General features: G+C 39.3%; 1 protein-coding gene across 27 annotated transcripts in view; it reads right to left on the bottom strand.

The window, feature by feature from the left end:
- SYNJ1 (synaptojanin 1) overlaps nucleotides 1-25907 on the bottom strand; it is a 104069-nt gene that overhangs the window by 20543 nt on the left and 57619 nt on the right. For all 27 annotated transcript variants that reach the window (XM_028845358.2, XM_028845360.2, XM_077995823.1 and 24 more), the window contains 10 exons: nucleotides 25458-25649; nucleotides 22458-22542; nucleotides 18638-18778; nucleotides 18150-18342; nucleotides 17121-17279; nucleotides 9306-9462; nucleotides 8602-8719; nucleotides 8286-8501; nucleotides 4560-4638; nucleotides 1131-1293 (listed from right to left, as the gene is read on the bottom strand). In XM_028845358.2, the coding sequence (XP_028701191.2) occupies nucleotides 1131-1293; nucleotides 4560-4638; nucleotides 8286-8501; nucleotides 8602-8719; nucleotides 9306-9462; nucleotides 17121-17279; nucleotides 18150-18342; nucleotides 18638-18778; nucleotides 22458-22542; nucleotides 25458-25649 (1503 nt within the window). The remainder of the gene's footprint in view (nucleotides 1-1130; nucleotides 1294-4559; nucleotides 4639-8285; nucleotides 8502-8601; nucleotides 8720-9305; nucleotides 9463-17120; nucleotides 17280-18149; nucleotides 18343-18637; nucleotides 18779-22457; nucleotides 22543-25457; nucleotides 25650-25907) is intronic.

The following is a 25907-nucleotide window of genomic DNA, read 5'->3' as shown; positions in this document are numbered from 1 at the left end:
GGAAACCTTGCCCAACTTCCCAAATCCAGGTTAAGCACCTTTCCGATGAGCTACCACAAAACCATTCATTATCACATTTATTTCACTTTATTATGAGTGCCTGCTTACTTGTATGTAACACCCAATAAGCTATGAGTTCTGGAAAGGCAAGAACCACAGCTGTTGAATCTCCAGCACCCAGCTGTATCTGGCATAAAGGCACTACATAAATATGTGTGGACTGAGTAAACAAATGAACAGAGAATGTGAAAATGAGATAACTTTGTAAGACATTCCACTCTTAAATGTGGTACCTAGCTATACAGGGCATTACAATATTATTATAATCTAAGGTATGCATTTTAATGAAAAACTGGCTAGAATAGCATATTGTGATAGAAAACAAATGCATTTAAAAATTGTTTTCTTTTGATAATGTTGCCATCAAACAAATGCATTTTAAAATCATGTTTAAGGAAATTTTTAGAGTAATTACTTAAACTCATTTCTGTTCTTAGAATACCCTTTTGGAACTTCTACTTTTTTACCTTAACTTTAATTATTGGGACTAAACCATACACCAACAATACTAATTTGGGTTTTTATCCAATAAGAATATAAATTAATATTTGTAAAGGTCTTAATATTTGAATGGAAGAATGGTAAATACATTTAAAGTATACGCAAAATAAACACAATATGATGCGAAATAAATTCGTTGTTTTTGTTTTTGTTTTGAGACAGTCTCACTCTGTTGCCCAGGCTGGAGTGCAGTGGCACAATCTCGGCTCACTGCAACCTCTGCCTCCTGGGTTCATGCAATTCTCCTGCCCCAGCTTCCTGAGTAGCTGGGATTACAGGCGTGCACCACCACATCCAGCTAATTTTTGTATTTTTAGTAGAGATGGGGTTTTGCCATGTTGGACAGGCTGGTTTTGAACTCCTGGCCTCAGGCAATCCACCCTCCTCAGCCTCCCAAAGTGCCGTGATTGCTAGCATGAACTGCCGCACCTGGCCAAAATAAATTCTAATTAATAGTGCTATGTACGTCCCAAGAAGAAGAAGAAAGATAAACTTGGAAAATAAGACTTCACAGATGGGAAGAAAATATATCTAGAACTACAAGAAGTAAATGTGTTTAAGAAACAAACCTTCCATATCAAAATCTGCTGCAACCTCTGCATCTTCACCAAGCAGGGTAGAGCTTGTTGACGATGGCAATGCAATGCTAATTTTCTCTAAACTCATTTCTTCTTCCAAATTTTTGATCCAGTCTGGACTTTTTAAAGCAATAGTTATAGTCCGATTCAATAACTAGTGGAGTAAAAGAGATATAAAATAAAGATTAACATGAAAGTTAATTATTTTGGAATAAAGAGGCTGACTTCGTTAAACTATGCAATGGTATAGACAGTTAATTTAGTTAGACAATTCAGCATAGTTCTTTCACATATACTAAATTTTAAACTAGTTTAAAAGTAAACATTTGTTTACTCAGTTCTCCCTTCAAATGCCTGTGGTGATAAAGATCTTTTCTAGGCTGCCCAGAGATGCAAGTTTCCTTTGCTATAACCACTATGTTTTCCTGGCCAGATGTAAATTCACCAACAACTTTGCCATGTAACTTTATACTTTCTTTACTTTGATTCAAGTAATTGTTCCCATGTGAAACAACTACAAAAGAGACAGCAGAAAATCTTTAAAATGCATTTCCTGTTCCTATTCATTTGGTCTTTCTTAACTTGGCATATGGTCCTGAGAGCTGCTATACTGTCAGCTGCTAAGTGCTAACCTATACTTTTAGCATTTCAAATGTCAGAAGAATATTAAAAGAACTGAACACCATTTTAAATCTTCAACAAAAATTAATCATTCTAAAAACACAATGAGTTCTACCTGTGAAACTGGCACTCTACCTTCTCTATAAATTTGGGTGACTTTTAGACTAAAGTATAATCTAAGACAACCAAGACATTATAATCAAGTTATAGCACATCATGTCAATGTATTTTTAAAAAACTCTCAAAAAAACTTACTGATAACAGCAAGACTCTTTGGTCAAGGATAAACGTGCACTAGAAAGGAGTTCTCATTTAGAACCCATATCCTTGTAACAGACTTGCTTTCTAAATTTAATCTCTCTCCCACATAGTTTCAATTTCCTTTGTTTGAAGAGTTTCTTAATGTGAACAAGATGTGAATATTTTTGGTATTTGCAAATGAACTGTGTAGCTGTGATCAATATGCTGTGCTGACAGTTGGCACCTTTGTGGGTACAGATCTTCCTTGGCTCAAAGTGTTACTGATATTGGAATTCCTTGAAGGCATAATAATGGAGGGATTGAAAGTTGCTGAACTGAGTGACACAGCTGTGTTTATTAGTAATTTAGCATCCACACTGAACTTTAAAGTCAGAATCCTAAGAATTCATAATCCTTTACTTGCTAAGTAGATATAAGTACTAAAATCAATCCAATTTCAGAACTTAACATGCTTTACAAGTCATATATTACTTTTTAAAGTCAACAAAATTCTTTTATATTCATCAAAAAATACTAACAAGCATTCTTAAATACCTATCACCATAATGGTCAATTAAGATATAATTCCTTAGGAATATCCCCTTGATAGAGACCAGGGCCAAATGAAAAGGAAGAAATTTAGAAGGCAAAAAAAAAATACTCAAAAAGATACATAGAGGTTCACTGGAATATTGGTTTTACTAATTAAGAATAGGAAATAATCTAGATGTCTATGAATAGGAGTTTGGTTTAATAAATGTATATATTTATTCACATAATGAAATTAATGAAGCCATTAAAAATCACATATTTGTTTAACATGTCCCTGACACAGTCACAAGAGGTAGTAAGAAACAGCTTTATAATATGGTTTCAATTTGTGTTTGCATATTCACATATCCCATTTGTGTTAATGTGTCTGTGTGTATAAAATCCCATTTGTATTTATATATGTATATTTTAACATGAAGATTAAATTACTTCAGAATGGTAAGATTATGTGAGTGGTCTTATTTTTAATTCTTTTCCGTATTTCCTGATACATTATTTTACATGAGTGTACTAGTATTACATTTAGGAAAACGAAACTCTACAAAACCTATTTTGAAAGCAATACACATAAAGAATTTTTTTTTTTTTTTTTTTTTTTTTTTTTTTTTTTTTTTTTGAGACAGAGTCTTGTTCTGTTGCCCAGGCTGGAGTGCACTGGTGCAATCTCAGCTCACTGCAACCTCCACCATCCAGGTTCAAGTGATTCTCCTGCCTCAGTCTCCCAAGCAGCTGGGATTACAGGCACCCACCACAACGCCTGGCTACTTCTTGTATTTTTAGAAGAGACGGGGTTTTGCCATGTTGGCCAGGCTGGTCTCACACTCCTGAACTCAGGTGATCCGCCTGTCTCTGCCTCCCAAAGTGCTGGGATTACAGGCATGAGCCACCGCGCCCAGCCTAATACACATAAAGAATTTTTTTTCTTCGGCCGGGCGCAGTGGCTCACACCTGTAATCCCAGCACTTTGGGAGGCCAAGGCGGGAGGATCACGAGGTCAGGAGATGGAGATCATCCTGGCTAACACGGTGAAATCCCATCTCTACTAAAAAATACAAAAAATTAGCCGGGCGTGGTGGCGGGCGCCTGTAGTCCCAGCTACTCGGGAGGCTGAGGCAGGAGAATGGCGTGAATCCGGGAGGCGGAGCTTGTAGTGAGCTGAGATGGTGCCACTCCAGTCCAGCCTGGGCGACAGAGTGAAACTCCATCTCAAAAAAAGAAAAAAAAAAAAAAAAGAATTTTTTTTCTCCAAAGAAGTTGATGTGACAGAAGAGGAAGCTCAGGCCAGTGCTCATGGAGTAGGTCAGTGCTGCAGGAATCAGGCCTAGAGTACAGTCCATCCTGTGCACTGACCATATACTTAGAAATTTAGGATTTGAGTCTAAAAGAGTTCAGAATAAAATGATGGGTGCAGCACTTCAGAGAGGTAAAACTGTTCCAGGCCAACAATGTAAGTTTCTGTCATCAATGACTTTTCAAATCACTGGTTAGGAATATTTCCATTCCTTAAAAATTTCTGAAATACTTCAATGGGATGGATTTGTTATCTCTGGAAATTAATTTAGTTATGTTTGAAGAAGATAACTAGGTAAGCCAAGCCAATGAAACAAATTCCTAGGAATAATGAGCACCTCCCTCCCTTGTTTTCTGGTAAATAATGCATTTTCTTCACTTGATAGAACGTTTTTCTACTATACAGATGAGCCAGACTACCCCCAATTAAAATTTTAAAACTTTTTGCATCATAAAATGTAATAAATCAAATTAGGTGCTAAACATGTTTCCTTCTTAGTCTATATCAACAGTTAATATCTCTGGGGAGAGACCTAAATAAGCCTAGGCTAGTCAGAAATCCAGTCTAAATAAAAAACATTAAATAACTCCTCGAATATGCCATAAGGTCTTTTCCGCTCCCATTTAAATAATTTTGCTGCATGTCTATAAAAACATCGTTATCATCTTCAGGCATTTAATTTCAGAATGGTTTAGAATCAACAAATGCTACCTTACCTCTTTACCATTTAGGCTCAGAACATTCAAGGCAGAGCTTCCCTCCAAAAATGTAACCCACATTTTATCTTCTACAAATCTTTAAGAAAGAGAAAACCAATAAAAAACCGTAATTAATATCATAGACATAACAAGGTCAGTGACGACTCCCACGATTACCGATTAACAAGGGCCCGCAGAGGCCAGGAAGTAAAAAGTAAAGGAGGGAGTGCAGGTAGGGCTAATGGTGACCTGGAGAGGGCACTCTTCCCCTAAAAACACTCCAATTTCTTTCAAATACTGTTAATGGAACAGCCACAAGAAATGGGTCTGTGCACCTCCATTTGTGATCACTGCTAATCCAGTCCCATCCAATCCTCTATTTCATTGACAAGGCAAAAAGGGAAAGATGTTAAGTGACTTGTTCAAAGTGACTCTATAAGGAGAGTAAGTTACAGGGCTGGGATTCAAGTCTCCTGACCTCACAACCCTGTCCTATGTATTTTCATTGTCTCAGTGACTTCCCTGAAGAAAATTTCCTATGATCAAAAAAGATGAGAGTTGTCAGTGAAAGAAAACAAAACCAGACTGGCCCCAAGAAGCCTTAGGTTGTGCTTCTTGTCTTTCGTCACTGACAAACATTTACTCTTTTGGGACTTCAATGGTCTTTGATAGGATTCCAAGTTTTCACTTTTGAAATAAAACTCTCAAGAGGAAAAAAAATAAATAAAAAGGACAGAACAAGTTCTGAAGAGGGTCACGGGTATGTAATTAAGTTATTATTCAAAAAAGAACAAATTATGTTATCAATCTATTACAGAAATAATTTGGCAAGTTGAACCACAAGTTCAGAAATCTTTACAGATTTTTCCACAATGAGAGAGGGGAAAACATGTACACACACACACACACACACACACACACACAATCACTTTCCCCCTAGCCCCCTGCTTAAACTAGGATTTCAAAGTATGAATTATGAATATTAAGAGGAAAAGGCCAAAAACAAAAGTGTGCACAAGTACTTCACCCTGGTAAAATCAAGGGCCGGGAGGGACTGGAACAGATTTCTACAATCCCGCAAATATGACCCAGGCAACTGATTCAGTTTCTTTGGCATAAAGCTATATTGCAGGATGCTATTCTTTGAAATACACAGGGAGACCATTCTTACCTAACTACATGAAGGTATCTTTTTCAGATTGTTGACAATGGAGAATATCCCTCCTCCAAAGGTTATTATCACCACGGTAAGCATACATTTATGCCACACCAGTCCTCTAAAACCCCAAACATTATTTTTTCTTTGATAGGTACCAACACTTTTGTGGTCCTGGGTTAGGGCTAGTATCTTTGTCCTTATTCTCAATCAGCAATGTGCCCCTTACACATTTCTAACTTTAACAAGGGATTCTGGTTCTTATATCTATTGATTTATGTAAGTTCTTTTGGAAGCTGTATTTTCTTCCTGCTTTCACCCACTATGGTAAAAGCTTCTAGACTTTTCCTTCAATTAATGTAAGCATCTATATGTATTTAAATTTATCCCACACACATTTCCAGGGAACCTCTTATTTAAAAATAAAGGGGTTTACAGAGTTTACTCACTCCTTAATGGCTTAGTCTAGACTAAAAGGTAATAATCAGTTTCTTCTTACTGCTTATAGAGATCCTCTTTGTTGACTTTCAGTGTCTGCTTTTTCTCTTCCAACTTAGTCATCTTGGGGTTTAACAACCAGAATATTCCAGGTTGGAGACACCCCATGGTTTTATAATGTTAGGTTAATGCCTTAGTTTCTTACCAATACTTTTCCTAATGATGACAAACATTTGGGGGAAACCTTCTCACTTCAATTTAACAAGTTCTTTAGAGGTTGGGTTATAAAGACAAGTCCCTTTCCTGTATCAGAGTCTTTCATCCCTTACACAGTTTGGATTCTTTGTAGCTCAGTGCAGTATTTCACATTTGCTCAGGAAGACATTTATCTGCTACTTTGCTGCCCACTCACACGGTCTACATGATGCTTCTGGTGGTTTGGCTTTTCTGTACTTGGCAAAGTATACTGTCATCTGTACACTTACAGATTTCACTGTGTACTTTCTAGAACCTTAAGATTTTTTAAATGTTTTGTTTTAATTTGAAAGCTTTGGGATAGATCTTTGTCAAAAGATTTGAGCAAAGTCTAAACACAATTTCTTCTCCATTTGTTCATTTACTCTTTGAAAGGACTTGAGGAGTCTTTGATTTTCACTCTGTAGAAGCCATACCATCTTAATTCTGTGGACTACGCCCTTTAGGATCTGGGGGTGTCATTACACACATGCTGACCTTCCCTACTAGATTACAAGCAGGAGTTGTATCTTCTATTTCTCCTCTGCTCTTCTACAGCAACTAGTATAGAGATCCGCCCACCAAATATCTATAAAACATACCTAACTAAGCAAATGAATGGTATTTAAAGGGATTTAATGGTACCTCTTTCCCTATGAAATTCAAACACATGCACACATGCACATCATTCAGTCTCAAAACTGCTGTATAGTTGGAAGAGAAAGTTTTTAAAACAATGAAAGAGGTATCTGGTTCTGCAAAAGGCAGATGGCTAAGTCAATAAGGGAAACCAAGACTGGAAGGGAATGACTCCTGACTATTCATCACATCTCTGTTTGTTAGAAATTAAACATACTTAAAATTACTCAAATTTTTTTAACTGAGGCAGGGAGGGAGTCACTGTTACTTCTCCTCAAAACAAACAAACAAAAAAATAGCAATCACAGCTTCATTTTGTTATAGGGTTTTGTTACATGTTCTATTGTGTAGGAATCATGAGAGTTCATATCTGAACTTGCACCTATTTTTGTTTTCAATTGTTCACATGAAGTTTTACTATTTAGCTGGATGTGGGGGCTCATGCCTATAGTCCCAGCACTTTGTGGGGCTGAGCTGGGCAGATCGCTTATGGCCAGGGGTTTGAGAACAGCCTGGGCATCATGGTGAAATCCTGCCTCTACAAAAAAAAACCAAAACGAACAAACAAACAAACAAAAACCACAAAACTTAGCCAGGCATGGTGGTGTGCACTTGTAGACCCAGCTATTTGGGAGGCTGAGGTGGGAGAATTGCTTGAGCCCATGTGGTTGGGGCTGCAGTGAGACATAAACACACAACTGCATTCCAGCCTGGGTGACTGGGTGAGACCCTGTCTTAAAAAAAAAGTTTCATGGCCGGGTAAGGTGGCTCACACCTGTAATCCCAGCACTTTGGGAGGCCGAGGTGGGTGGATCACGAGGTCAGGAGATCGAGACCATCCTGGCTAACATGGTGAAACCCCATCTCTACTAAAAAATACAAAAAATTAGCCAGGCGTGGTGGCAGGTGCCTGTAGTCCCAGCTACTTGGGAGGCTGAGGCAGGAGAATGGTGTGAATCCGGGAGGCGGAGCTTGCAGCGAGCAGAGATTGCGCCATTGCACTTCAACCTAGGTGAGAGAGCCAGACTTCGTCTCAAAAAAAAAAGTTTTGCTATTCATTTAACCTTTCTAAGTAGAGAATTCAGTTATAAAACCTATAGAATAATATCCAGAGTATGGTTTTTCTTTAGTTCGGAAATAAAAATACCATATACTAAACACTAAATAAGGTGATATCTTTCTTTTTTAAAATTATCTCCTTCCCCAAATAAGGTGATTTCTATATAGAAATAATTGTTTATGAATCACGAGCTACTTTTGCATAATAAACATCTTACCTTATAAGTATAACTTCACCAAAACTTGCAAACTGCTGCAGAAGCTCATCAATCAAGGCATCATCAAAAAAATTATTTTCTGGTAAAGAACTTTTGATTGAGACCAATACCGTACCATCTGGTGGACCCTGAACTGCAATTACTTCTTTATAAATGTTTTGCCTCTCTTCAGCTTCAACTTCAAATATATCTATATCAATCAGGGCAACGACAGGCCTTAAGGCATAAAGAAAGATAGATGTATTAGAAATGTTTTTAAAAGGGTGTATTTCGAACAAATTTCAAACACCATTAGAAAAACTGAGACTGCTTAAACCTATGGTCAGAAGTCTTCAGCTCAGCTCTTCCATAGTGCAGCAAAGTGCCTGGAGTCCACGTGTACAGGATTTTGCTTTCATCTTGAAAACTAGCATTTAGAAGATCTAGATCTTCAGCTGCAGTCAGAAGAAAAGAAAACAAGAGAAGCTGTATGAGCAGGACAGATTGTGTAGAGCAAAGAGGCATTCTCCTTCCTTTCGTGAGCTTCAGTGGTTTGAGGCTGGAATGCCAGAAACACCTGGTAATAGGCAGGCAGTCTAAACACCTTTAAATTCGAAAGGCTTTTGGTAAAGTTATCTTTTTATTTTTTATTTAGTAAAAATTAAGATATGGCTTTACTTCTGAGATTACTTAAAGGACTGTGACTAAACAGTGTTTCATAAACAATTTAAGAGACAAGTGGCAGTTCAAAACACATGCAAACCACTAAAGTTAGTTTAGTTAAAAACCTAAAATTAGCTTCAATTAAAAATTTCACAAAAATATTTCCTTGCTTCTCTTTACATGAAATTACATGAAAATAGGCTGAAAAATTAAATAAGTTATTATAAACAGATTTGAGAATATTTTTTAAAATCTGACATATTTATTTATTCTATTCTAGATAATGTTTCTTGAAAAACAATATTCTCCTCATTTGACATTATGTCATTCCCTGCTTCCTCATAAGTTTACATTAAATAAAGAAGTCCATTTCCCAACCTGATCTATCAAAAGGCCATTTTCTCCTTCTCCAAAGGACACGGTCTGTCCATGCAGGGGTGCGGCACTTTTCACTGGTGTCATAGTCGTCAGAAAACAAGTCATACTTATATGTCGGAGCAAAGGTTACCTTTCCTTCTAAAAATCCTCTAAAAATCTAAAATAAACATATACAAAATAAGTCATTCCCAAATAGCAACAAGTTCTGTTTTCATTCAGGCAGCCATCCATTAAATGTCTACTATATGCTGGATCTTCTCAGAAGAAATCTGTATGCGTCTGACGAACACTTCTAGCTGAATGGAACAAAGCTTAGAAAAATAACCTGAGACGGAGCCTTTTTCATACTGATAGGGATAGGAGGCAGGGAAATTCTGGGCAGAAGTGGGTGTGTCCCCAGCAAGGGCTCCACCCTCAAGCCAAAAAGCCTGTTACCAGAGCCCCACGTGAGAACTTATATCCCTGTTTTCCTGCTCAAATGTTGCTTTTTTCAAAACCGCCCATGGCCTGCCTTGCCCCCAATCCTGTGCCCATAAAAACCCCAGGCTCAGCTGGCAGAGAGAAGCAGCTGGACGTCAGAGAGAAGCAGCTTGTCTTCAAAGGGACAGCTTGGCAGTGTAGTTTTGGAGAGGAGTCTGGCCATGTGATGGCTGGACTTCAGGGGAAGATTATTTATTGCTTTGTCCCCTTTTCAGCTCCCCTTCCCACCAAGAGCCATTTTCATCGGCAATAAAATCCCCCACATTTACCATCTTCAATTTGTTCATGCGACCTCATTCCTCCTGGACACCACACAAGAACTCGGGTGCCATGAGTGTGGGTGCATAAGGCTGTCGCACTGACCCTCCTCTAAGCTGTTAACACTTAAGCCATCTGCAGGCGGCAAAGCTAAAATGGCACTGTAACACTTCCTCTGGGGCTTCAGCGGTTGCAGGCACCCTCCCCTAGATGCTGCCTCGGGGCTGGTACAGAGTTCGTTCTTGCTGGTGCCCAAAAGTGCTCACCCCACCTCCTGCACTCACTCACCAGAACTCCCCCTCCCACAGGGGTGGAGCGCAGCGGGTCAAGTGAACGGAGTTCGTCCCATCAGTGCCCATGCACTCCAGTTCCCACTTGCGAAGGGGTCAGGGAAATATCCTGCTTCAATACCACTTGTTTGACATTCGATTAAACCAACTACATGAATAAGGGAATTCTGCCCAATCTTTGAGCTATATGAGACATTTGGAACTGTAAATGGGATTTTGGAAACATCTAGCCTGATATCTTATTCTCAAATGAGGTGCTGAGGCCTGAAAAGGTAACATGGTGCCCGAAGTGTTAGAATTCAAGTCTGGGGATCACCAGGCACCATACCAGATGGCCACTGATCCTTTTACCTAAAACATATATATATTTAATAAATTCTTCCCAAATTTTGTGGTCATAAGCTTTAAGAAGTGTTTCAAAAGTCAGATGACGGCCGGGCACGGTGGCTCAAGCCTGTAATCCCAGCACTTTGGGAGGCCGAGGCGGGCGGATCACAAGGTCAGGAGATCGAGACCACAGTGAAACCCCGTCTCTACTAAAAATACAAAAAATTAGCCTGGCGCGGTGGCGGGCGCCTGTAGTCCTAGCTACTCAGGAGGCTGAGGCAGGAGAATGGCGTGAACCCAGGAGGCGGAGCTTGCAGTGAGCCGAGATCGCGCCACTGCACTCCAGCCTGGGCAACAGCGTGAGACTCCGTCTCAAAAAAAAAAAAAAAAAAAAAGAAAAAGTCAGATGACATAAACAAAAGAAAAGTCAATAACCACAAGACTTAACCCCCCCAAAAAAAAACAGCCCTAAAGACTAAGATTCTAAACTATTACCAAGGAAAAAAAAGTTTATCCTTCTACTTGAAAGTGAATCTTATAGATACATACTATATTTTTCTTTATGGGAATTATTATAGGTTTTCTCTTTCCTATTTTTATTACTTTTAAGGGAGGACACCAACCCTCATATTGTCTTATGCCCAATTTCTGCCTCCAAAGAAAGAAGCAAAAACTAAAAGGCAGAAATGGAAGCCACAGGCAGACAGCCTGGCACCGCACGCCCTGGGCCTGGTAGTTAAAAATCAACCCCTGACCTAACTGCTTGTGTTATCTATAGATTTCAGGCATTGTATGGAAAAGCATCATGAAAATCCCTGTCTTGTTCTGTTCTGTTCATCAGTGCATGCAGCCCCTGGTCACATACCCCCTGCTTGCTCAATCAATCATGACCCTATCACGCAGACCCCCTTGGAGTTGTAAGCCCTTAAAAGGGACAGGAATTGCTCACTCGGGGAGCTTGGTTTTTGGAGACGTGAGTCCGCTGATGCTCCCAGCTGAACAAAGCCCTTTCCTTCTACAACTCGGTGTCTGAGGGGTTCTTGTCTAAGGCTCGTGCTGCTACATTTCTTGGTTCCCTGACCAGGAAGCAAGGTGATTAACAGACCAGGAAGCGAGGTGATTAACAGACCGTGGAGGCAGCCCCTTAGGCGGCTTAGGCCTGCCCTGTGGAGCATCCCTGTGGGGGATTCTGGTCAGCCTGAGCGACGCGGATCCTGAGAGCACTCCCGGGTAGGTAACTGCCCCAGTGGAACGCCTCACCAGAGCAGCGCGTGGCAGGTCCCCGTGAGTTCAAGGAAAAACTTATGTTGGCCCCAGCCCTAGGACTACCAGATTTGACAAAGCCCTTTACACTCTATGTGTCAGAAAGATAAAAAATGGCAGTTGGAGTTTTAACCCTGATTGTGTGGCTCTGGCCAAGGCCAGTGGCCTATCTTTCAAAACTAGATGGGGTTTCCAAAGGCTGGCCCCCATGTCTAAGGGCCCTGGCGGCAACAGCCCAGTAAGCACAAGAAGCAGATAAACTAACCCTTGGGCAAAACCTGAATATAAAGGCCTCCCTCCCATGCTGTGGTAACTTGATGAATACCAAAGGACATCACTGGCTAACAAATGCTAGATTAACCAAGTACCAAAGCTTGCTATGTGAAAATCCACGCATAACCACTGACGACTGTAACACCCTAAATTCCACCACCCTGCTCCCAGCATCAGAGAGCCTGGTCAAGCATAACTGTGTAGAGGTGTTGGACTCAGTTTATTCTAGCAGACCTGACCTTTGGGACCAGCCATGGGCATCAGTAGACTGGGAGTTATACATGGACGGGAACAGCTTCATCAACCCAAGGAGAAAGATGTGCAGGATATGCGGTGGTAACTTTGAATGCTGTCACTGAAGCCAAACCATAGACACAGGGCACTTCAGTCCAGAAGGCTGAGCTCATTGCTTTAGCTCGGGCTCTACAACTCAGTGAAGGTAAGACTATTAACATCTACACTGACTCTCGATACGCCTTTCTAACCGTCCAAGTGCATGGAGCATTATATAAGGAAAGGGGGGGCCTGTTAAACTCTGGGGGAAAGGACATAAAATATCAACAAGAAATTCTACAATTATTAGAGACAGTGTGGAAACCTCAGAAGGTGGCAGTCATGCACTGCAGGGGACACCAGTGAGCCTCCACCTCAGTGGCCTTAGGAAACTCCCAAGCTGACTCAAAAACTCGAAAAGCAGCATCTACCCCTTACTGCGCATCAGTAGCAGCCCCCTTACTCCCTCAAACACCTGACCTGGTACCTACCTATTCTAAGGAAGAAAAATACTTTTTCCACACAGAAGAGGGGCAAGTAATAAAAGGATGGATCAGATTGCCAGATGGGAAGGTAGCTGTGCCACAGCTGCTGACAGCCACAGTTGTACTGGTTGTGCATGAAACCACTCATCTAGGTCAAGACTCACTTGAAAAGTTGTTAGGCTGGTACTTCTACATCTCACACTTGACAGCCCTTGCCAAAGCAGTAGCACAACGGCGCGTTACTTGCCGACAGCACAATGCGAGGCAAGGCCCCACTGTTCCACCCAGCATACAAGCTTATGGAGCGGCTCCTTTTGAGGATCTTCAGGTGGATTTCACAGAAATGCCGAAACGTGGAGGTAACAAGTATTTGCCGGTTCTTGTGTGTACTTACTCTGGGTGGGTGCAGGCTTATCCAACACAAACTGAAAAGGCCTACGAAGTAACCCCTGTGCCTCTCCGAGATCTTATTCCTAGGTTTGGACTGCCCTTACAAATCAGCTCACATAATGGGCCAGCGTTTGTGGCTGACTTGGTACGGAAGACAGCAAAGGCATTAGGAATCACTTGGAAGCTACATGCCGCCTACCGACCTCAGAGTTCCGGAAAGGTGGAGCGAATGAATCAGACTATCAAAAATAGTTTAGGGAAAGTATGTCAGGAAACAGGATTAAAATGGATACAGGCCCTTCCTATGGTATTGTTTAAAATCAGATGCACCCCTTCTAAGAAAACAGGATACTCCCCTTATGAAATATTGTATTGGCCGGGCATGGTGGCTCACGCCTGTAATCCCAGCACTTTGGGAGGCCGAGGCAGGCGGATCACGAGGTCAGGAGATTGAGACCATCCTGGCTAATATGGTAAAAGCCCATCTCTACAAAAAAAAAAAAATACAAAAAGTTAGCCGGGCGTGGTGACGGGCGCCTGTAGTCCCAGCTACTTGGGAGGCTGAGGCAGGAGAATGGCGTGAACCCGGGGGGGCAGAACTTGCAGTGAGCCGAGATCGTGCCACTGCACTCCAGCCTGGGCGACAGAGCAAGACTCTGCCTCAAAAAAAAAAAAAAAAAAAAGAAATACTGTATCATAGGCCTCCTCCTATACTAGGGGGACTTCCAGGCACTCCCCGAGAGTTTGGTGAAATTGAGTTACAGTGACAGCTACAGGTTTTGGGAAAAATTACACAAACAATCTCAACTTGGGTAAATGAGAGGTGTTCCGTCAGCTTATTCTCCTCAGCTCACCCTTTCTCTCCAGGTGATTGCATGTGGATCAAGGACTGGAACGTAGCCCCTTTGCGGCCACGGTGGAAAAGACCTCACGCCGTCATCCTGACCACCCCCATGGCTGTAAAGGCAGAAGAAATCCCACCCTGGATCCATCACAGCCATGTGAAGCCTGCAGCTGCTGAAATTTGGGAGGCAAAACCGAGCCTGGACAACCCCTGCAAAGTGACTCTAAGGAGGATGACAAGCCCTGCTCCAGTCACATCCGGAAGCTGACTGGTCTACGCACAGCCGAAGCTGAGGAGAATCATCGTGGGACTCGTTTTCCTTATAATTTGGACTTGTATGGTAAAAACTTCCACTGATTTTCCCCGCATGGAGGACTGCTCTCAGTGTATATACATCAGGTTACTGAGGTAGAGCAACAAGTTAAAACAATCTTTCTGTTCTATATAGTTACTATGAATGCCTAGGAATTTTAAAAGGAACATGTTTATATAATGACACTCCGTACAAGGTATGTAGCCCAGGAAACGACTGACCAGATGTGTGTTATGACCCCTCTGAGCCTCCCAAGTCCACAGTTTTTGAAGTAAGATTAAGGACTGAAGACTGGTGGGGACTCGTAAATGATACAAGTAAAGTATTAGCCAGAACAGAAGCAAAAGGGGTGCCCAAACACATAATCATGAAATTTGATGCCTCTGCTGTCATTAATAGCAATAAGTTAGGAATGGGTGTGGCTCTTTTGATTGGGAAAAAGGCTATATGAGCAAAAATAAGTTCATTTGTCATGAATTAGGACTATGTGGAAATGAATGTGGATACTGGTCTTGGTTCATTTAGGCCACTTGGATAAAAAATGAAAAGGATCCAGTACACCTTCAGAAAGGAAAAAGTGGCCCTTCCTGTATTAAGGGACAACGTAACCCCTTAGAGCTAGTAATAACCAATCCCCTTGATCCTTGCTGGAAAAAAGGGGAGCGTGTGATCTTAGGAATCGATGGGGCCGGACTGGATCCTTGAGTAAATATCTTAGTTCTAGGAGAAGTTTACAAACCCTCTCCTGAGCCAGTGCTTCAGACTTTCTATGATGAACTAAATGTGCCAGTACCAGAAATTCCAGGAAAAACAAGAAATTTGTTTTTGCAACTAGCCGAGCATGTAGCCCAGTCTCTCAATGTCACTTCATGTTATGTATATGGAGGAACTATAATGGGAGATCAATGGCCATGGGAAGCCTGAGAATTAGTACCTACAGACCCAGTTCCTGATGAACTCCTGGTGCAAAAGAATCACCCTGATAATTTCTGGGTCCTAAAAACCCCAATTATTGGGCAATATTGTATAGCTAGAGAAGGAAAAGAATTCACTCACCCCGTAGAACAACTTAGTTGTCTGGGACAGAAACTGTATAATGGTACCACAAAAACAGTCGCTTGGTGGAGTTCAAATCACACAGAAAGGAATCCACTTAGTAAATTCCCAAAGTTGCAAACCATGTGGACCCACCCGGACTCCCGGGGAACTGGACAGCCCCCACTGGATTATACTGGATATGTGGGCATACAGCTTACGTCAAATTACCTGACCAGTGGGCAGGTAGTTGTGTTGGCACTATTAAACCATCTTTCTTCCTACTGCCCATAAAGACAGGCGAACTCCTGGGCTTCCCTGTCTATGCTTCCCACGAAAAGAGAAGCATAGCTATAGGAATTGGAAAGATGATGAATGGCCCCCTGAGAGAATCATACAATATTACGGGCCTGCTACTTGGGCACAAGATGGCTCAGGAGGATACCATTTACATGCTCAAGCGAATCATACAGTTATAAGCTATCTTAGAAATAATCACTAATAAAACCTGCAGAGCCTTGACTATTCTGGCCCAGCAAGAAACTCAGATAAGAAATGCTATCTATCAAAATAGATTGGCTCTCAACTACTTGCTAGCAGCTGAAGGAGGGGGTCTGTGGGAAATTTAACCTTACTAATTGCTGTCTATACATAGATGATCAAGGGCAAGTAGTTGAAGACATAGAGATATGATAAAACTGGCACATGTACCTGTGCAAGTGTGGCATGGATTTGATCCTGGGGCCATGCTTGGAAAATGGTTCCCAGCGAAAGGAGGATTTAAAACTCTTATAATAAGAGTTATAATAGTAATAGGAACCTGTTTACTGCTCCCTTGTTTGCTACCTGTACTTTTTCAAATGATAAAAAGCTTCATTGCTACTTTAGTTCACCAAAATGCTTCAGCACAAGTATACTATATGAATCACTATCGATCTGTCTTGCAAGACGACATGGGTAAGTGAGGATGAAAGTGAGAACTCCCACTAATGAGTGAAGTTCTCAAAGAGGGGAATAAGGCAGGAGACCACCCCTCATATTGTCTTATGCCCAATTTCTGCCTCCAAAGAAAGAAGAAGTAAAAACTAAAAGGCAGAAATGGAAGCCACAGGCAGACAACCCAGCACCGAGCTCTGGGCCTGGTAGTTAAAAATTAACCATTGACCTAACTGCTTGTGTTATCTATAGATTTCAGACATTGTATGGAAAAGCATCATGAAAATCCTTGTCCTGTTCTGTTCCATTCTGATTACCAGTGCATGCAGCCCCCAGTCACATACCCCCTGCTTGCTCAATCGATCATGACCCAGGAATTGCTCACTCGGGGAGCTCGGTTTTTGGAGACGTGAGTCCGCTGATGCTCCCAGCTGAATAAAGCCCTTTCCTTCTACAACTCGGTGTCTGAGGGATTCTTGTCTGCGTGCAGCTCATCCTACTATACTTTAAGGAAAGATAATTCTATTATCTATTTACCTACCTATAAATATTTAAGTATAAAAAGACCCCAAGAAAATTTTAAAACATCTTGATTTAAAAAGGCATGTTTCATGACCCAAAATCTTAATGCAAGAAGTATGGATATACCTGTCCAGCATTTTTCTGATTGATAAGTTGATCTCCTGCTATAAGAGAATCCCAATTTTGCTGTCTTATGAGCTCTTTAACTTCTTCATTAGGGAGATCAATTCGATAGTTGAAATCACCACACCAAAATACATAGTCATGGGAAAACAGCATCCTTCCCTGAAAGCAATGAGACAGAACTTTAAATTCAAAACAATCAATGTTCAAAAATGTTTTACAACTGTTTCTTTGCCTGAGATATGCTTGTCTCCTCCCATGTCCTGTTTCTTTAACCCAACAGTAATAACACATGTGAAAGGAAAATCAATCTCAGGACCCCAAAATCACTAAGCCCAGAGAAAAATCAAGCCAGGAACTATGACAGGTAAACCTGCCTCTCACTTTATTCCTAAATAAGATAGCTCCAAAGATAAGAAGCTACATACTCCCTCACAATTTGCCCACAGGAAATTCCTTGTGGACAAAGTATAGACAGAACTCAAAGTCATCCCTCTGAGACTCACCTGAGACAAATGCACATCTGCCTGCTTCCTCTGCCCTATTGTTTATGTAAAAATGCGGATTCACTGAGCCAGACTAAATTATGTATTCAGTGGAAGGCTGATCTAGGACTTAAAAGAATGCAACCTTTTGCCTCTTATCTACTTCTAACCTGAAAGCCCTGACTTCGAGTTGTCCTGCCTTACCAGACCGAACCAGTGTACATCATACACATATTGGCTGATGTCTCAGGTCTCCCTAAAATGTATAAAAGCAAACTGTGCCCCTGACCACCTTGGGCACATCTCATTCTGAATTCTGGAGGCTACATCATGGCCACGTCCTTAACCTTGGCAAAATAAACTTTCCAAATTGACTGAGACCTGTCTCAGATATTTTGGGTTAATATACATGAAATATCTATTTAGGTGAATATTCTTAATGTTTCTAGGAACTATCTTAAAGTTTCAAAAACAATGATGTAGAATTTGGGGCAAATTAAAATACATTTCAAAGCTTTATCTTCAAGAACAAGCAGCAAGAGCTTACCATAGGAAAACTCAATTTTCGTGCTATTTCTACAAAATCTTCGTTTCTTTCTTTGACTTGTGACTGTCCTGCAGCAAAGTGGCTACAGACAAAGCAAAGGCTGGTTGTATGGAAGAGCATTCGGATTGCAACTGCTCCCTTATTTCCAGTTGCACCTCCCATTCCAGTCTTCACAGTATCAACTGCAACATCCCTTTGAAACAAAGAATTCTAAATCGCAGATTTGAAATTTCAAGAGTTCCATGTGCATAGGAAATTAGGAATATACATAATCATATAAGTACACATGGTATGGTACTTTGAGGGCAAGCCTTTGAAATAGTACAGTGAAGCTATTAGTGAGTCTTTAATCAAAACCCCCAAAACCCCATTTTAAAACAAGAACTATAGATAGTTTTTGTTTGAAGAACTGAAACAATAAACATTCTAGGCTTTTCTTGTTATGTAATGGTAGGAAGTAGCCTTAGAGGAGTGTTCTGTTTACTGACCTGATAAAAGGAGCATGCTGTGGTCTGATAAAAACAAACAAACAGACGCCCACCAACTGTTCAGAAGCCAGCAGCACATACTTGTTGTCTCTGGAGATTGTCTTCTGAAGTTCTACAGCCCAGAGCTTCTGATTTGTTGTGCTACAAGAAAATATTAAAAAGAGAATTTTTTAAAAAGATAATTGACAGTAGCCTCTTTTATGACAATTGCCAATTACACCTACATCTACCCAAATTTCCTAAGACTCTGAAGGAAGCTTAGGCTGTTTTTGTTTCCTTTAAAAAGGAAAATCTATAATTTAGCCAAAAGAAAACCACACTTCAAAATCTAATTTATTACTTCTTTACAAAGAAAATATAAAGACATTAAATGACTACTCACTGGGTGAGTAAACTCAAACTTATACATTTTACTTTTTCCTTAAGTATTCATTAAGATGACAGAGAAGTACAGTACTATGGGAGATTGGTTCCAGGACCTCCCGTGGATACCAAAATCCAAGGATACTCAAGTCCCTTATATAAAATGGAGCAATACTTGTACATGTACATCTCTCCTATACTTTAAATCACCTCTAGATTACCTATAATACCTAATACAATGTAATGCTATGTAATTAGTTATTATATTGTATTGTTTAGGGAATAATGATACAAAAAAGTCTGTAAGTAAAAAAGACCAAAAAAAGTCTGCACATGTTCAGTACAGACATAATTTTTAAAAATATTTAATATTTTGATGAGTTGAATCCAAAGATGTGAGACCCAAGGATATGGACAGCTAACTATATGTGCTTCCAAATACATTTCCCCACTTTTTAAAATTTTAAATTTTTCTAAATTATAATTCATGTCTTTTTAAAAAATCTTGCTATGGGAAATTAGAAGACATAATCACTAAACAAACCACCATATACCCATTTCGAAATTACCAACATTTTGCCAATCTGTTTTCCTCCACCCTCTTTACCTTATCACATTTAAACATTAACAATTCCTTATTATCATCTAATAGTTTATACATACAGTTCCCCATTTATAAAAAAAAATCTTCTAACAGTTGGTTTGTTTCTTTAAAAAGGGTCCAAACAAGGTCCACATATTGCATTTGCTGGTCATGTCTCCTAATCTCTCTTTTTTTCTTGAGATGGGGTCTCACTCTGTCACCTAGAGCTGGAGTGCTGTGGCGGGATGTCGGTTCACTGCAACCTCTGCCTAAGCTCAAGTGATCCTCCCACCTCAGCCCCCCAAGTAGCTGAAACTCATTCTTCATCTTCTCAATGAACCTTATCCTGATCATTCATTTGAGACTTCCAACACTTCCCTGTGTCCCTATAGTTGGTTCCCTTTTCCTCTGTTTTCCATTGCACTTTTCTAACATGCTGTATAATTTAACTTATTGTTGTTATTGTTCACTGTCTGATTCTTCCCACTAGAATACAAAGTCCATGAAGATAGGGATTTTTGTCTGTGATTCATTGGAGGTACTTAGAGTGGTGCTCAGTAGATACTGCTTAAATAAATGAGTAAATATTCACCACTTTATTGAAGAGAATATATATATATATTATATATGTGTGTGTGTGTATATATGTATATGTGTGTGTGTGTATATGTATATGTATATATTTGAGACGGAGTCTCGCTCTGTTGCTCAGGCTGGAGTGCAGTGGCACAATCTCCACTCACTGCAACCTCTGTCTCCCGGGTTCAAGCGATTCTCCCTGCCTCAGCCTCCTGAGTAGCTGGGATTACAGGCATGGGGCACCATGTCCAGCTAATTTTTGTATTTTTAGTAGAGATAGGGTTTCACTATGTTGGCCAGGCTGGTCTCAAACTCCTGACCTCAAGTGATCCGCCTGCCTTGGCCTCCTAAAGTGTTGGGATTACAGGTATGAGCCACCACGCCCAGTCTAAAGAAGAATTTGATTAAACTTAGCCTAAAGAAGAATTTGATTAAATTCTATTTAGACAAACAATTGATCCATGCGCTTAGTACTAGGAATCCTCGGAGTTATATTCTAGTTTAAGACCCGAATATATTTTCAGGAAACATAATCAAACAACAAAATGAGTGAAGTTGATTTCTTTCCAATTTTCCTGATGTGAATTGTTATTCATTTTGGCTAAAAAAATATTTGTCACTTGCAAGATTGATGACTATTTCAGCCTATAATTTTCTCCTGAAAAATCTTTTAAAATGTCATAAAATATGGGAAACTGCTGAAATTTAAAAGCAAGCATACTTTGTTAAAATAAAACACTGAAGCTTTAAGCTTCACTCATATAATTTGTATTTATAATATGGGTTCAGAGCAGCAGTTCCCAAGTGTGATCTGGGGACATCTTTGAGGGTTCCCAAAGCCCACGGGGTCACAACTATTAAGACATCTTTCACTGTGTTGACTGACATTTGCACTGATGGTGCAAAAGCAACAATGGGTAAAAGTGCTGGTGCTCTCGCTTGAATCCAGGCACCAAACTATACTAGTCGTCATTACAATCCCCACTGCCATATACCTGCAGAAAAAAAAAAATGCCACTTCACCTAAGAATGTCCTTGATGAAGCAACAGACATTATTAATTTTATTAAAGCTCAACCCAGGTCGCATCTTTTTAATATTCTGTGTGATACACAGGAAATAAACACAAAGCACTTTAGTTGCATACTGACTTATGATCTATAACTCAAAAAAAAGAAAATAAGTTGGGAGTCAAACTGCCACTTTTTCTTTGGAATACAATTTTTCCTTAAAAGAACTAATGACAGACAATGGTTATTCAGATTTAGGTTACTTGGCATTTTTTTCAGCTGTCTGTCTCTTCAAGAAAAACAACGAAGAGCATTTGTTTTCAACGGAAAAACTTGAGTTTTCAGGCAAAAATTAGTATTCTGGAAAACTTGTATCTGCTACCATGATCCTTACAGCTTCCCAACAATTATTTTCTGATGCAAATACCAGTGATGGTAATTAAACAATATGATGCTTTGGTATTATATAATGAAATGTGTAAAATCTGGAAGCGCTACATAACTTAGGGAACCCAAGTGACCAATACATGATGTTACAAAATCATGCAAAGGTAAAAGATGAATTTTAGAATAATAGAGCACAAAAAGTTCATCAATATGGTTTCAGATTCCATTTTGCAACTAACCTTTAAGACACTACCATTTGGTGTAGTGTCTTATCTACACTACACCAAGATAATACTTCTCTGTTATCTACACTACAGCAGAGAAGAAATGATCTGTTTTGGTGTAGTATCAGAGAAGAAATTATCTAGAAAGGTTATTAAAATATTTCCTTTTCAAACTACATAGTTATGTGATTTTTCTCCATACACTTCAATCAAAACAACATACTGCAGCAGACTGACACAGAAGTAGATTTAAGAATCTGGCTGTCTTAAACTAGACATTAAAGATATTTGGAAAACGACAAGACAGTGCCACCCTTCTCAGTAAATTTTTTGTTTTGAAACAGTTATTTTTCAAAAAATTTATTTTATGTTAGCATGCAATAGGTTTATTATTGTTTTTAAGTGAATTAAATGTTTTTAAATTTTCATTTCTAATTTCTAATATAAATAGAAAGACATAAACAACATTAACAAAAGTTATTTAACATTCTCAATATTTTTAAGTGTGCAGAGAAATCCTCAGACCCAAAAGTATGCGAAATGCTCTTTTACAGTTTAACAAGCCCTTTTCCATTTATTATTTCAAACTATCCTTGTAACAATTACTTAATTATCTGTCCTCCATAGTTTCCCTCAACTGGCAAACTTTTCAGTGTATTAATGTGGTTAGCTTACCTTGCATTCACAATGTTTCCAGCATTCAATTCTACCATTTCTTCAAAACCAATTGCAAATATATCAGTTGGCTTACTTCTTTTATCTAAAATTAAGCATCCAAGAAATACTTTTAAATATAGCCTCAGGCAAATGGCAACCCCACCCAATACAATATAACACCAGAGCTCATAAAAATTGATTTTTGTGTTTTGAGTTTAACCAAATTCACATTAAAGGCAAAAACTCTTGAGTGGAATAAAATTATTAAAATTTACTTTCTATTAGGGTGTCCTAAGTTTGCTTCTTTAAGACTTATCCTTGAAGATTCTTCAGTCCTTTCAGAATTCACTTTGAAAAAATTCTTGCTAAAGTTTTTACCAGAAACAGCACAGAAACAAATCATTTCTCAAATCAAAATCTCACATAAAACTGGAGAGAGAAAGAAATTATTCAGAAAAGGCACAAAGAATAAAGTGACTGAGAAACTACCTCAAATTGCTGGTAACAGTTGGGAGGAATTTTTCACATTCAAATTTGAAAAACATAAGCTTGATCTTTTGGCTATTTTCTGGGTGAAAGAAATCCAGGAAAACTAGGAGAGATCCAGAAAGTAGGACACATCACCCTGTCTAGCTACTGGCACGCTGGAAACTACAAGAACTAACGGAGTACAGAGCTGCCTGAGAAAGCTGCCCAGCGAGACTTCGGGTGCCCCAAGTTTTTAGAAATGGGGACAAATAGCTAGAAAGAGCCTATATGGCCAGATGCTACAGCCCCTGCCTGTAATGCCAAATCCTTTGGAAGGTTGAGGTGAGAGGATCACTTAAAGCCAGGAGTTTGAGACCAGCCTGGGCAACATAGTGAGACTCCATCACTACAAAATAAATAAATAAATAAATAAATTAGCTTAGCATGGTGGCATGCCTGTAGTCCTAGTTACTCAGAAGGCTGAGGAGTGAGGATCTCTTGAGCCCAGGAGTTTGAGGTTATAGTGACCTATGATATAGATACTGCACCCCAGCCTGGGCAACAGAAAAAGACCCTGCCTCAAAAAGGAAAAAAAAAAAAAAAAAAAAAGAAGAGCCTATAGTCTGAAGTGATACTGAAATTTAAAAAGAATTACTGACTGCTATTATGTGCAAGGCTCATGCATACATCACCTCATTTAATCTGCCACACAAACATAAGAAAGATTATTTTTGTCTTTTATTTACAGACAGGAGGCTCGCCCAAGTTCACATATAAAATGCAGCCTGGCATACAGACTCTAAAGCCAAACTGCCTTAGTTCAAATCCTGGCTTTGCCACTACCGCACAAACATGGGCAAGTTCCTTCCCTTTCTATGTCTCAGTTTCTTCATCTGTAAAATTGGAATAATGGTGTCTATGAAATAATAGGTCAGCTCTGAGGATTAAATGAACACATGCAAAGTACACAGAATTATACTGTTAGCTGTTATTTTATTATTACTATTACAACTTCAAGTTCAGTTAAGTAAGAAAGGGCATTGTAGGCTGGGTACAGTGCCTCATGCCTGTAATCACAACACTTTGGGATGCCAAGGCAGGTGGATCACCTGAGGTCTGGAGTTTGAGACCAGCCTGGCCAACATGGCAAAACCCCATCTCTACTAAAAATACAAAAAATTAGCCAGGCATGGTAGCAGATGCCTGTAATCCCAGCTACTCAGGAGGTTAAGGCAGGAGAATCGTTTGAACTCAGGAGGTAGAGGTTGCAGTGAGCCGAGATCCTGCCACTGCACTCTAGCCTGGGCAACAAGAGCTAAATTCAACCTCAAAAAAAAAAAAAAAGAAAGAAAGAAAGAAAGAAAGAAAAAAAGATTTTGATTAGAATCATGAACTTAATTTTCTTCTTTTTAAAAATTAACTTTAATTCCTTTTTAAAATAGTATATAATTACCAAGTTTTATATGTGAGGGTGATGTGTATAGGAAATGGTGTGAGATAAAATTTTTCTTTTCTAGTTATTTTTCATCAGTTTCATCTTAAACCCTGGGATTTTCCCCAAACTTTTTATTAAAATGCCCTTTCTCTTTTGTTTTTTTGAGAAGGAGTTTCACTCTTGTCGCCCAAGCTGAAATGCAGTGGAGGGATCTCAGCTCACCACAACCTCTACCTCCTGAATTCAAACGATTCTCCTGCCTCAGCCTCCCGAGTAGCTGGGATTACAGGCGCACGCCACCACGCCCGGCTAACTTTTTATTTTTAGTAGAGATGGGGTTTCACCATGTTGGCCAGGCTGGTCTCAAACTCCTGTCCTCAGGTGATCCACCCACCTTGGCCTCCCAAAGTGCTGGGATTACAGGCATGAGCCACTGTGCCCAGCCCAAAATCTTAATAAAAGTATCCTCTGCTCAATGTTTGGTTCTGGCTATTAACAGTTTGGTGCAGAGAACCCAAACTGAATGCCAACAAAGTTTTTCAAGGATAAACCAATATTCTTAAGTCATCACATAAAGTACCAATAAATATCACTAGTTTTATAAGGCTGCTCAAGACCCACTCTGACATTTCTTATCTTAGTAACTAAATAGAGGATTAAGAATTGAAAAATTGGACATAGTAGGTTTGAAAAATAAAACTCAAATGATCAATTATATTTTAATTATGTAATTTTGGTTAAAATTAATAAACGATCAATGTTAAATAAAATAAACAAATAAAAACAAAATAAAAACAAAACTAGATTTTCTTATATGTGTGGTTGCCTTCAAAGAAATCTATGTGTGAATTCCTACTTCCTGAGAATAAACTATGAAAAGAAAAAGATTTTTTGTTTTACCATTATATGTTTTTATGAAGTAGAAAACAAAGGTCTAGAAATTTTAAAAAGGTAAGATTTAAATAGATGTGATCTTTAAAGACATTGGTCTTCAAATGTATAGCTCCAAGTTTCTTTCATAAATTAATGCATACTCTGAAGTGCTATATTTGTTTTCTAGATCAATACATCACAGTCAGGATTTATTAACTAAATCCAAATTATAAAAAGCCAACCTTGAAACTCCTGGATGCCAGCTAACTTGGGTGCATCAAGAAGCCAGTCAGTGAGTGTCTGATTTTTAAAAGCTATGCTGCGAAACTGCTTCCCACCATTCACATTCCAGGTTCCGACACATACTCGAATTTTCTTGGGCTTTGAATATTTGTAGAAATTCTCACACATGCTCTTTAGTACTTTAGAAGATGCTAATCAAGACAAGACACAACAGAATTTTAGCTGCATCAAACCATTTATAAAAATTGATTTTCATAACTGAGATATGATGTCTACCGAAAAGCACAATTATTATCACAAGCACAAACAAGCAAAAGATACATGCACAGGCACAAAAAAAGATCAGCCTTCAATGCAAAGCCTGTTATGAGGCAATTAACCAACACATCTTTAAAAAAAAAAAAAAGTCAACATTAAATACAATAGCCAAGTAAAAAAAAAAAACTACA

Source organism: Macaca mulatta, chromosome 3 (genome assembly GCF_049350105.2).
Source record: "Macaca mulatta isolate MMU2019108-1 chromosome 3, T2T-MMU8v2.0, whole genome shotgun sequence".
Taxonomy (NCBI): domain Eukaryota; kingdom Metazoa; phylum Chordata; class Mammalia; order Primates; family Cercopithecidae; genus Macaca; species Macaca mulatta.
This window is presented reverse-complemented; position numbering and strand designations above follow the sequence as displayed.